The sequence below is a fragment of the Bos taurus genome, chromosome 17, assembly GCF_002263795.3.
Source record: "Bos taurus isolate L1 Dominette 01449 registration number 42190680 breed Hereford chromosome 17, ARS-UCD2.0, whole genome shotgun sequence".
In the NCBI taxonomy this organism is placed as follows: domain Eukaryota; kingdom Metazoa; phylum Chordata; class Mammalia; order Artiodactyla; family Bovidae; genus Bos; species Bos taurus.
Window position 1 is genome coordinate 67,327,722 of NC_037344.1, and position 13,880 is coordinate 67,341,601.

At 44.5% G+C, this 13,880-nt stretch overlaps 1 protein-coding gene across 3 annotated transcripts in view; it reads right to left on the reverse strand.

Moving 5' to 3' along the window:
- The window catches only part of PITPNB (phosphatidylinositol transfer protein beta), a 61,284-nt gene extending 58,857 nt beyond the window's left edge, over window positions 1-2,427 (reverse strand). For 2 of the 3 annotated variants that reach the window (XM_059876149.1, XM_059876150.1), the window contains exon 1: window positions 2,318-2,427. Coding sequence is in view for 1 of the 3 variants with exons in the window: in NM_001078040.1 (NP_001071508.1) it covers window positions 2,318-2,337 (20 nt within the window). In the remaining 2 variants the exon portion in view is untranslated. 3 annotated transcript variants of the gene reach the window in all.
- Window positions 2,428-13,880: the final 11,453 nt, after the last annotated feature.

A 13,880-nucleotide genomic window follows, 5' to 3' on the forward strand; every position in this document is an offset into this window, starting at 1 on the left:
ATTAGACAACACTGAGTTCTTACAGTGTGCTAGACTAGATGCTATGCTGGATACCAGGAATACTTGAATAAGAAACAGCCTCTGACCTCAAAAAATCTAGGAGAAAAATGGGAATTCCCTGGCAGCTCTGTGGTAAGGACCCTGAGCGTCCACTGCCAAGGGCCCAGGTTCAATCCCAGGTTAGGAAACTAAGATCCCACAAGCCACACGGGACAGACAAAAAAAGAAGACTTTAGGAGGGAAATCAAATCTAGGGGAGACACAGGTGAGGAGTGGACTGAGAATTCCTTCAGAAAAAAGTATTACACCTTGAGCATAATTCAACATTGGTTTCTCAGTACATTAAAATTTTTATAAAGAAAGTAATGATTCACAAAAAGCATAATGTGCAAATTCCCAATGAGAATTGCTTTCCATGATTTAGCCTGACACTACTCACGTAACTGTCAAAGGGACCTACTGAATACAATTCACATTATAGAAAGGAGGAAGTAACTCTAATAAAAGAAAAATTACTAGATCTGCAACCCAAAATTAGTTCCGCAACTTACTTGCTGTGTGACTTGGGCTAAGTCAATTTTCTCTTATTTCCTCCAGAAGTCTTAACACCTGCCAACTACAGACACTACAAAAATTTCAGAGTAATAAATGAGCTAACACTTTCATGCTACATGATACAAATGAAATGGAAGAGAATTATTTTTAATTTAATAAAATTTTAACTAAAAACTTGTCTTTTCTCAGGATCGCTGTCACTGACTAAAGTTAGAATGTTTCATTCATTTCTTTAACAAATATTTATTGAACGTTTACTATGTGCCAGAGACTTCAAGAATTGGGAATACGAGAGTGAGCAAAATAGACAAATTCATGGAGTTTATGTACAGTGAGAGAATACATCCAGTAACAGAGAAGCACGTTAGATGGTGATAGCTCTATGAAGAACAATGAAGCCGGAAAAGCAAACACCAAACCGTGCGGGTTGCAAGTGGATCTTCAGAAAGAGATTCCAAGAAAGTGATATTTAACCAAAGACCTGAAAAGGCGTGAATTAGTAAAATGAGGGTAGAGCTCTTCACCCAGAGGCAAGAGCAAGCAGAAAGGCCCTGAACTGAGCTTATTTTCCTGGAGTAGTGAAGGAACAGAAAGAAACCTTGAGCTTGGAAAGGGCAAGGGAAGGGCTGTAACTGAAATCAGAACAAAATAGTGGTTAAAACCTCCCAGGGTATTTATCCTAAAGGCGTTGGCTTTTACTCTCAGTGAGATAAGGGGGTCCGGAAGATTTTTAAGCAGAGAAGCGACAGGAGTGACTTTTAAAAAGAAATCTGACCTAACACTAAAAATAAGCTGTCTGGAATTAGCTAAATTAAGCCAAAAATTTCAAAAGTTTATAATGAAAAGAGCATTTGAAACACCCAAGAATGGGCCACACTAGAAATCCCCAGTTGCCCAAACAGTGGCTGACATGAACCAGCTGTGACAGCGGAACACTCGCTGCCAACCAGATTTCCTGCGATCAGTAGTCACAGTCCTTGCCGGTAGGAAATGCCTTAACTTTTCAACAAAACCACGTAGCTGGTCTGATGCACCTGGGAGCCCTTCCATACGACCGACCACGTGTTAACGCCTCATCTAAACCCGGGGGAAGTCCATGGAGCCCAGTGTCATCCCATCTTCAAGATGTGGAAACTGAGACTCAAGAGCAGAGAGATGGCTCTCTCGGGATGGGGAGAGCTTCGCTTCCTAGCGAAGACAGGTTTTTCCCGACTCCCAGCTCCTGCAGGAACTTCGGGGCGCCTACGTCCCACCTCGAGCCTCCGACCACCAGGGCAGCCTTTAGCTGGCAAGCCCACCTCCCGCGGGTTACAGGCAAGTTCCGCCCCGGGGATGACAAATCACAGACCCACCGCGTCTCCCCCGCACCCTCGGGCTTCGGCTGCGGGTGGGCCCAGTCTCAGACTGGGGTGGGGGGGGCGGTTGGGGAGAAGGCGGGTCCCAGCGGAAACTCCCTGCCGCGCCCGCCGGAGCCACGCGCTCGGGCCGGGACCCTGCCTCCTCCGCCCCTGGGGTGGGAGGGGGGGGGGGAGAGGGCGGCACTGTTACCACGGCAACAGCGCTGGGGGTGGGGGAAGCGGGCAGCGCACCGCTGAGGGGCCTCAGGCGGGCCGGGGGCGCCTGCCGGCGGGAGGGGGCGCACGCAGAGAGCGGCCGGCCCCGCGGTTCGCTCCTTCTTAGGAATATTCTGCCACTTCTCAGTCAATGGATCCCCCACCGCTGCCGCCCCGGAACCTCGCTCACGCCCACGGGTCCCACTCACAATTCTTTAATCAGCACCATCTTTCCGGAACCCGTTCACAGCTGCCGCCGCCTCTACCTCTACCACCACCGCCGCCGCTGCCGCCGCCGCTACCGCCTCTCAAAGCGCCTGCGCGGCTCCGCCCCCTGCCGTCCCAGCCGCCGCGGCGCCTGCGCGTCCACACCCTTCCGCCGCGACCCGTCGCGTCAGCGCGCGAGAGGAGCTGGCCCCGCCCCAGTCCCGCGCCCCGCCCTGGGCGCGCGAAGGTTCGTCTGCGGCTGCGCGGGCTCAGCGCGTGTTGGCCTGTCTCCAGGCGGCGGCTCGCGTTTCCAGTCTGGTTCTATCGAGGGAGGGGAGGTCAGTGCAGCCTGCGCTCTCTGGTGAGTTTTCCGAGTCCGTTCCGTGAAGTCGTTTTCTGGTGAGAAGAGCTCAACTTTCTCACCGCTTTTGAAAGGAGGCCGCCTTCTTGACGGACGCCTCCGTTGCGAAGTCCGCGTTAAAGACTCGAGTCTGAGAAGGGTTGGTCCGGTGGGGGGTTTGCGCGCCGGTTCCACAGACCTAGACGCGCGCTGCGGGCAGCTGTGGCCGCACGAGTTCCCAAAGTCCACATCCCCTACCCTTGGGTCCAGAATTCCGGCCGTGGCTGTGGCCCGACCGCGGGGGCGTCCCACCGTCCCGCCCAGCTCCCCGCGGGGAAAGGGAGTGCGCGTCCTTAGGACCCGGGAACGGGGCCGGTTGTGAGGAGACGCTAGCGGGTCCCGATGAAGCCCCCACACGACCCGGGCTCCAGCCGGGAGCCAGGAGGTGGCCGTAGGAGGAGTTGTAGCTGGGTCACTCGCGTGCTCAGTGCCAGGCACAGGTATAAGCCCTGGGTGCAACCACCAAAACAGATACTATCCCTGTCCCTCACTTGGAAACAAGAGAATTGGGCGTCGTGGAAAGTACTAGTCCAGGAATAAGATAACACGGACTGGTGGGGGAGGCCGACTAATCAAGGGAAGAAGGGCTCTCAGGAGGCCACAGTTGTGATAAATAGCCCAGACTTTATTTTGGGGGGCTCCAAAATCACTGCAGATGGTGACTGCAGCCATGGAATTAAAAGACTCTTACTCTTTGGAAGAAAAGTTATGACCAACCTAGACAGCATATTAAAAAGCGGACATATTACTTTGCCAGCAAAGGTCCGTCTAGTCAAGGCTATGGTTTTTCCAGTGGTCATGTGTGCCTGTGAGAGTTGGACCATAAAGAAAGCTGAGCACCGAAGAATTGATGCTTTTGAACTGTGGCGTTGGAGAAGACTCTTGAGAGTACCTTGGCCAGCAAGGCGATCCAACCAGTCCATCCTAAAGAAAACCAGTCCTTAATATTCATTGGAAGGACTGATGTTGAAGCTGAAAGTCCAATACTTTGGCCTCCTGATGCAAAGAACTGACTCATTGGAAAAGACCCTGATGCTGGGAAAGATTGAATGTGGGAGGAGAAGGGGATGACAGAGGATGAGATGGTTGGATGGCATCATGGACTCAATAGTCGTGAGTTTGGGTAAACTCCAGGAGTTGGTGAGGGAGGCCTGGCATGCTGCAGTCCATGAGGTCGCAAAGAGCCGGAGGCGACTGAGCGACTGAACTGAACTGTGAAGTTCGGGAGGCATCCTGTCCTAGTTAGAGGAAAATAGACCGTAAGGCTGAAATTCGCTTAGGGGTAGTAGTTGAGGAGCAGGTGGAAGCCAGGTGTGGCTAGAAGGTCTTAAGTAAGGGGAGGGGACAGAAGCTGGGACTAAATAGATCGTAAAGAGTTTACCTTGTATTCTAAGAACCATTGGAAGCTGTTGAAAGGTTATTAAGAGAATATTAAAAGAGTAATAAAACACTTATATATAAACCTATATAAAGTACACTCAGTGAAGTTAGGACTGCCTCCAAGAAAAGTAATAGTAGTGAAATATTTGTCTAAAGTTGGAAACTGCCCCCTATGGTAGTCCCTGGGATTGCCTGGGTTTCTGTGATGTGTGAAGCATTGTGCTAGTTATTGTGATGATGAGGATTCAGGGAAACACGTGCTGTTACTTTGGGGGAGCTTAGAAAGTGGCAGTTACTTCTACTGATCAGGCCTCTGTTATATGCCAAGTACTGTGTTAGGTAATGGAAATGTTTGTCTCATTTCATCCTTAGAACAACATTAGGAGATAGGTGTTTTAGCACGCTTTTAAAAGGAAAAAAAAGTGTTCCGCAAGCCAAGTTAAGTGACTTGGGCAAAAGTCACTCAACTAGCTTGTTTACAGAGCCAAGTTTCAAATCTAGGTTTTAAAATTTTCAAAATCTCTTTCCAGTACACTGACTTTTTTCTAAATAAAAATGAAAAGTTGAGGCATGTAGGCAATATTTAAGACAAATCATTGTTCTCAGTTATAGGTGATACTTAAGGGTGAGAATAGACAGTCTACCATTTGAATACGGTAGTGCTGAACAAGAGCACTAGGAGGTGCATTTTAAGGTCCAAGGAGATAATATTGGATCAGTCACAAGGTTCATCGGGGTTTTCATAGCATTGTGCAACTAACTACTCTAAGTGAATTTCAGCTTCATAGTCTGTTTTCCTCTAATTGGGACTCCTCCCTCATCTTCACAGGCTGGGCTGTTTGTAACATGAGGCTCAACTGTTGCCTTCTGAGAGTACTTCCCTTGATTACTCTGCCTCCCCCACACTGTATGGTTGTAAAATAAAAGAGTGTGTGCTGGGTGGAGCATAACTCTGAACTAGTATACAGTATTGACGCTGTCTCTTTCCACAATGGAGGAGTCATGGTAAAACACTTAATTGAAAAGCACAAGATAAAGAAATCAACCAGTTTAGATGTATGTATTGAGGGAAACAACATGCTAATCCAAAATTAACTAGTTTGATAGAAAACATGAAATCTGTGTAACTAAATATCTGTACATTACATCTGCTAAAGAGATTAAAATGGCAGAATGAGGAAATATTGAAGAGAGCAGGAAAGACGAACCATCGCCTAAAATGAGAAAGAAGGAAATATAAAGAAAAAGACTGTTACATGGGGAAAAAATAAGCTAATGGGCTGTGTGGCATTTTCTTGTTTTAAAACTAAAAAAAAAAACTAAAGATGTTGCATCTGGTACATTTTTGCAAATATGAACCCACAGTGGGATGTAACTTATTCGTAATTATTTCTGGTTCTATAAAAGGTCCTCCTCCTTTAAGCCTAATGTCTGTTGATCTTTGTTCTAACTTTCATCCTTCAACAAAGGTAACCTTTACACACAAGATGTCTGAATTTAATTCTGGAAGCCTCCTGTAACCACCAGCTGCATTACTTCTCTTGTAAATGTTCTGGAACAAAGAGCTCATTATAGTTAGAATGGTGGTAGATTTTACTGAGGCAAGCCAAAAGGTTTCTGATTATAGCAATGTTTGGACCATTTATGTGCTAGTTAATAAGGTGCAACTCGGGTCAAAGAAATTTGGATGGTCCTTCAGATATTATAAGTGAATGTGGCCTGGTTTTGCCCCTAAAGAGAAGTTTTTAACCTGGATTCCAAAAGCTTTTTAGTGTTTGCTCCCAGGAAATTTGTGAACCAGTGAGATTGTGTATATTTCATGTCTGTGTACATTTTTCTAGGGGTGCCGTCCATAGCTTTTATTTGCTTTTCTTACTCTGCATTTTGCCATCCTCTTTTCTTTATCGTCTCCCCATTCTAGAATTATCTTGATTGAGATATTGTTATTAAAGAGTTATTTCCAAGAACGCTTTAATATTGTCAAACATTAGCACGTAGGTCGTAACATTGTACTGCTGTGGAAGAGACAGGATTGGGCCTTGCAGTGGAAAGCCCTTGGCCTGAATCCTGGCTCTGCCACTAGCTGACTATTTATACCCTGAGTAAATCATTTAATTTCAGATGCAGTTTATTCATCTATTTTAAAAAAAGGAGCTACTGATATCTACAACCTAGATTTGTTGCGAGGAATATCAGATATGAAGTGTATCTTACACATTACCTGATATGTATTAGGGTTTCAGTGAATGGGAATCATTTAAAGTTTTTGGTTGTGCAGGTCTTCGTTGCTGTGCGTGGGCTTTCTCTGGTTGCCGTGAGCGGGAGCTCCTGTCTAGCTGCAGTGTGCAGGCTCCTTGTTGCAAAGGTTTCTCTTATTGCTGTTGGAGCTCAGGCTCAGTAGTTGAGGCTCATGAGTTTAGCTGCTCCACGGTGTGTGAGATCTTTTCCGACCAGGGATCAAACCCACGTCTCCTGCATTGGCGGGTGAATTCTTCACCCCTGAGCCACCAGGGAAGCCGCAGGAATTATTTTAAAACCTACAGCTTTCAGAGAGCAGAACAGTAATTTTTTTTTTTTTTTTAAGGTAAGAACCTCTTTTCTAGAACTTTTTTTTTTTTGGCTGTGCTGCGTCTTCCTTGCTGCACTGGGGCTTTCTTTTGTTGCAGCGACTGGGGGCTACTCTTACTTGCCGTGTACGGGCTTCTCATTGTGGTGTCTGCTCCTGTTGGGGAGCACAAGCTCATGGACTCGGCAGTTGTGGTGTACGGGCTTAGTAGCCCCTTGATGTGGGATCTTCCCGGACCAGGGATGTAGCTGGTGTTCCTTGCATTGGCATGCAGATTTCTTAACCACTGGACCACCGGGGAAGTCCATCATTTAAATTAAGATATAAGTCCTCCCCACTCCCTCCATCCCTAGGGTAACTACTGTCATTCATCACTATTCATCCTAATGCATGAATTGGAACGCATATATGTGGATGTACATTCCTGGTGGCTATAAGCAAAGAATCTACCTGCAATGCAGGAGATTCGGGTTCAATCCCTGGGTCAGGAAGATCCCCTGGAGGAAGGAAGAAATGGCAACCCACTCCAGTATTCTTGCTTGGAGAAGCCCATGGACAGAGAAGTGGGCTACAGCCCATGGGGTCACACAAGAGTCAGACACAACTTATCAGCTGAACAACAAAATTAGTGTGTGTAGCGACACGTGGTTGTGCACCTTTTCACCTGCAGTTTATAGTAGTATGCATTTCTGTTCTCTGTTGCACCAGCATTTGGTATTGTCAGAGTTTTTCATTTTTTACCATTTTATTGGTTTTAAAATGCTATCTTGGTCACTTTGCATTTTTCTACGGGAAGAGGATCTTTTCATGTTGACTGGCCATGTTCTTAACCTTTGCTCATGTTCCTGTTAGTTTTGTTGTGGTGACTGTTCTGTGCGTTGTAGCATGTTCCACAACATCACTGACGTCTGTCCGTTAGAGGCCAGTAGCACAGCTCCAGTCGTGACAGTCCAGACATTGCCCAGTGTCCCCTGTGCGGCAGAATTGCCCCCGGTGGAGAGCCACGGGTTTATAGTGACTCGTGTGCAGAGTGATTTGTCTTTAAGAAAACTTGGTCACAGTAACATTTTTGAGGTTGGTATTATATGCCAGGTGCTAAGTGTTTCTAGAGTTTTCATATCATTGATATACAGTTGACCCTTGAACAACACATGTTTAATCTTCGGGTCCATTTATAAACATTTCTTTCAGTAGTAAATGCAGTACTGCACAATCCTCGGTTGAAGACACAGATGTGGAACTTCAGATATGGAGGGCCATTGGTAGGATTTGAGCGTCCTTGGATTTTGTTACTCATAGCTGGTCCTGGAACCAGTTCCCCATGGATACTGAGGGATGACTGTGCTATAGCCTTATTTGTTTCTGGCTTTTTACACTCAGGGTTTTTGAGATTCATTAATGTTGTATATAGTTCAGTTCTTTTCATTGCTGAGTGATATTCCTTTGTGTGGATATATCAGACTTTGTTTACCATTTGCTTGGTGAACATTTGAGTTCTTCCCAGGGTTTGGCCATTATAAATAAAGCTCCAATGAATATTTTTACAAAAGTCTTTCTGCAGATATGTTTTCATTTATCTTGGGAAAATTTCCCTTGAATCATAAAGGAAGTGGACATTTAGCTCTGGGACAGACTGCCAGTAGATTTGTGAAGTGGTTGTGCTCACACAGTAAAACATCTGCCTGCAATGCAGGAGACCCAGGTTTGATCCCTGGGTTGAGAAAATCCCCTGAAGAAGGAAATGACCACCCACTCCAGAATTCTTGCCTGGAGAATTTCATGGACAAAAGAGCCTGGCGGGCTACAGTCCATGCAGTTGCAAAGAGCGGACACAATTGAGTGAATAACACACTTGCTGTTTTACATCCCCACCAGCAATGTATGAGAGTTCAGTTATTCACAGCCCTTTCCGCACTTGTTAGCCATTCTAGTGGATATGTTGTGGTGTCTAGTTGCAGTTTAATTTGCAGTCCTTTGAAGACTAATGATGTTGAGTACTTTTTCTTGTATTTATCAGTCGTTTGTATATCTTTTGTGAAGTGACTGTTTAAATATTTTACCCATTTTAAAATTGATTTTCTTTTTATTACTGAGTCATAACAGTTCTTTATGCTAGATACAAGCTCTTTCTTAGACGTATTTGTTGTGAATACTTGTGGCAGCTTGGCTTTTCATTTTCTTCATGGTATATTTCAAACAAATTTTAAATTCTAAGGAAGTCTGATTTTTTCCTTTAATGTTTTGTGCTTTTTGTGTCCTACCTAAGAAATCTCTACCTACCTCAAAGTCACAGAGATCTTATTTTGTGTTTTCTTCTAGAAGTTTTAAAGTTTTACCTTTTTACATTTAGGTCTGATCCTTTTCCTTTTTTTAATATCCTTTATTTTATTATAAGGCCTTTTCCTTTTTTTATTGTGAAATGTACATAACTGATTATCTTAACTATTTTTAATTTCATAATGTTTTGAGTCCATCTTCATAGCTCTTCTTATTTTGTAAAACTAAAACTCTGCCTATTAGGCAGTAACTCTCCACTCCCCTTCTCCCCTCCCCTGGCAAGCACCATTCTACTTTCTGTCTGTATGATTTTGACTACTATGAATATAAGTGGAATCATTCGGTATTTGTCTTTTTGTAACTGGCTTCTTATTTCACTTAGCATATTGTAGTCTGTGTCAGAATCTCCTTCCGTTTTTAAGGCTGAATGATATTTCATTGTATGGGTATACTACGTTTTCGTTATTCATTCATCTGTTGATGGACAGTGGGTTGCTTTCACCTTTTGGTTGTTGAGAATACAGGCATACCTCTGAGATAATGCAGATTTGATTCCCAACCACCTCAGTATAAAGTGAATGTCAAAATAAGTCGTGAGTTTTTTGGTTTCCCAGCCTATTTAAAAGTTATATACTATATGATAGTCTATTAAGTGTGCAATAACATTATGTCTTAAAACATGTACATACCTTAGTTAAAAAATACTTTATTGCTAAAAAATGCTAGCCATCTTCTGAGCCTTCATTGAGTTTTTTTGGCTGGGTCCTGTCTTCCTTGCAACATGCGGGATCACTGGTTGCAGCGAGCAGGCTTAGTTGCCCCATGGCCTGTGGAATCTTAGTCCCCTGACCAGCCCCCTGTATTGCAGGATGAATTCTTAACCACTGCACCACCAAGGAAGTCTCAAGTTTTAATCTTTTTGCTGGTGGAGGATCTTGCCTCAATGTTGATGACTGTTGACCGATCAGGGTGGTGGTTATCGAAGGCTAGGGTGGCTTGTGGCACCCTAAAACAGCAATGAAGTTTGACACATCAGTTGACTCTTCCTTTCACAAATGATTTCTCGGTAGCATGCAATGCTGTTTGGTAGCATTTTACCCAAAGGAGAACTTCTTTCAAAATTGGAGTCATCTTCTCAAACCCGGCTACTGCTTTATCAATTAAATTTATGTACTGTTCTAAATCTTTTGTTGTCTCTTCAGTAATCTTCACAACATATTTACCAGGTGTAGCTGCTAAGCTGCTGCTGCTAAGTCACTTCAGTTGTGTCCGACTCTGTGTGACCCCATAGATGGCAGCCCACCAGGCTCCTCCGTCCCTGGGATTCTCCAGGCAAGAACACTGGCGTGGGTTGCCATTTCCTTCTCCAATGCATGAAAGTGAAAAGTGAAAGTGAAGTTGCTCAGTCGTGTCCGACTCTTAGCAACCCCATAGACTGCAGCCCACCAGGCTCCTCCGTCCATGGGATTTTCCAGGCAAGAGTACTGGAGTAGGGTACCACTGCCTTCTCCGTACCAGGTGTAGATCCTATCTCAAAAAACTACTTTCTTTGTTCATCCATAGGAAGAAACTCCTCCTCAGAGTTTTGTCATGAGATTGCAGCAATTTAATCACATCTTCAGGCTCCACTTCTAGTTTTCTTACTATTTCTGCCACCTCTGCAGTAACTTCCTCCAATGGAAGTCTTAAACCCCTCAAAAATCATCCATGAAGTCTGGAATCAACTTCTTCTAAGCCCCTGTTAATGATGTTTTGACCTCTTTCCCTGAATCACAGATATTCTTAGAGGCATCTAGATGGTGAATCTTAAGGCAGGTATAGACTTAACTGTATTTCTTAAATAGTAATACTTGAAAATTGATTCCTTGATCCATGGGCTGTAGAGTGGATGTTATGTTAGTAGGCATGAAGGCAACATTAATCTTGCTGTACATCTTCAGAGCTCTTGAGGACCAGATTCATTGTCAGTGAGCAGTAGTACTTTGAAAGGAACCTTTTTTTTTTTTTTTTGAGCACTAGGTCTCAGTAAACCATATTGTAAACAGATGTCCTGTCATCCAGGTGTTGCTGCTCCATTAGTAGAGCACAGGCAAAGTTGATTTAGCATAATTTTTAACAGTCCTAGGATTTTTGAAATTGTCAATGAGCATTGGTTTCAACTTCAAGTCACCAGGTGTGTTAACCCCTAACAAGGGAGTCAGCCTGTCCTTTGAAGCCCGGCATTGACTTTTGGTGTCTACTTATGAAAATCCTGTATGGATGTAAGAGTTGGACTATAAAGACATCTGAGCACCAAAGAATTGATGCTTTTGAGCTGTGGTGTTGGAGAAGACTCTTGAGAGTCCCTTGGACTGCAAGGAGATCAAACCAGTCCATCCTAAAGGAAATCAGCCCTGAATATTCATTGGAAGGACTGATGCTGAAGCTGAAACTCCAATACTCTGGCCACCTGATGTGTGAAGAGCTGACTCATTGGAAAAGACCCTAATGCTGGGAAAGAATGAGGGGAGAAGGGGAGAACAGAGGAGGAGATGGCTGGATGGCATCACCTACTCAATGGACATGAGTTTAAGCAAGCTCCAGGAGTTGGTGATGGACAGGGAAGCCTGGTGTGCTGCAGTCCTTGGGCTTGCAAAGAGTCAGACATGACTGAGTGACTAAACTGAACTATGAAAATCCTAGAGGTGATAAAGACACTCTAAAGTTTTTAAGTTTCACATTTGGGCCTTTAATCCACCTGGGCATAGCTTTCCTGTACGGTGTAAGGTGGTATGATCCATTCCCCCTACGTGGATAGTAAATAATTTAGCATCACTTATTGAAAGAAATGTTTGTTATTGTTGATGTAGATGTTTGATTTTTCCCATTTCATACTTTATAGCAGGATGTGGCTTAACAAGATGACTGGTAGTATCTTGAGGTTCAGATAATACTTTACAAAGAGGGGCAAATGATACTTAAAACAGTAGCTTGAAAAGTTTATTTCCGGGAGCCAGTGTAAAGAACTCCGCCTGTGGCAAAGGTCATGAGGAAGGAGGCTCGCCATACGCAAAGGCTTGATCAAGCCTCAGGAGTCCCCCTGGAAATTCTTGAGCATCTACCGCCAAAACCAGAGTCTGCCTACTTTACTGCTTTGTGCTCTCACCTACACCTCTGACTTTACGGGGGGCTGTCCCCCACCACCTCTCTCGGAGAAGGAGCTAACTTAGAGCTCCAGTTAATAAAGTTCCTGGGCGTGACAAGAGTGTTTTAGTTCACAAACTCCTTTGGAAGTTCTCTAGCCTGCCTGAACAGGTTCTTCGGCCACATGTGATTGTTCACAGCCTCCCAACTGTGAGAGGCACGAGATGTTCTAAACTTTCTAAATACAGATTCCTTTGAGCAGTTAGAAGATTATTAGTATAGTATAGTGGGTTGATTAGAAATTATATTGGTGAAGGGTTTTCATTTATTGGGCCCATGTTTGCTGCTAAGTTTCCATATCCCTTACCTGCTGTGTCCTTGGGAGTGTATTGATTAATATAATTGGTGTATAGGAATGTACGTAGTAGCTTTAATGTTTGTAACCTTGGACCCTTGAGTTAGTTCTTTTCTTGTTATAGCCCACCACACCTTTGCCCTATAGGAATGCAACTTTAATGCTTTTGGAGGGTGGTGCCTGACTTTAGAACAATCACCTTTAGAGAAAAATAAGTTTTCTGAAGAAAGGGTCATAAAATGTTAATAGGCCTCCTGGCCAGAAGATGATGTAAATCACCTAAACTTTTGCATATGATAAGTTTGCAGGAAAAAAGCCTGGCTTTGATAAGGATCAAGGACTGCTGACCTTGCATGACTCTACCCCTTCCCCCATTATCCTCTATGCACAACTTAAGGTATAAAAACTACTTTGGAAAATAAAGTATGGGCCTTGCTCACCGAAGCTTGGTCTCCCCATGTCGTTCTTTCTCTCACCTTCTGGCTGAATTCCCATCTGGAGCGTGGAAGCTCGCCAAGCCTGCTAATTTTGCCTGGGCTTCTAAGATGTGACCGGGGAGGCCTTAGTGTCTCCTCTCCTTGGGAGAACGGGAGGGCGCCTGTGGCCTACGTAGGTGGCGCAAATTCCTTGTCTTGGAATTTTACTGGTTTTCCACGTAAACCAAGTTATTCAGCCTCTTTTCTTCACTGAATTTCTTCGCGGAGCTATCTCTATTTAACCACTCTTTGTATCTTTAATTCTATGGTATCCTGATCGCCGACTCCGTCTCCCCTTCGAATTCCCTGGATCCACCAGGGCTGGACCCCGGCAGTTTATTTTTTTTTCTTTTAGGTGAATGGATTTATGTGTGATGTCTTTCTAGCATTGCTTTTACCTGATACTCATTTAGCTAAACCAAGTCACTTTGTGTTAGTACTTGCCCCAGATATCTTTCTGTCTTTTTAAACTTGTTTGTTATTTGGAAAGCAATTTTATCATATGCAGAGTTGGAAGTGTGTAATAAATTCCAATATGTCCATCACCTGTCTTCAACAATTATCAATATGGCCTTCTTGTCTCATTTATTCTCACTCCCCAGTTTATTTCTTTGGGGGGAAATATTTTAAAGCAAATCCTGCTGCTGCTGCTGCTAAGTCGCTTCAGTCGTGTCCGACTCTGTGTGACCCCAGACGGCAGCCCACCAGGCTCCCCCGTCCCTGGGATTCTCCAGGCAAGAACACTGGAGTGGGTTGCCATTTCCTTCTCCAGTGCATGAAAGTGAAAAGTGAAAGTGAAGTCGAGCAGTCGTGTCCGACTCTGTTCGAACCCATGGACTGCAGCCTTCCAAGCTCCTCCGTCCATGGGATTTGCCAGGCAAGAGTACCGGAGTGGGGTGCCATTGCCTTCTCCAAAGCAAATCCTAGACATATAATTTCTCCTACAAGTGTTACTGTTTCCTTTCCCATCTCCTGACTTTCAACTTTG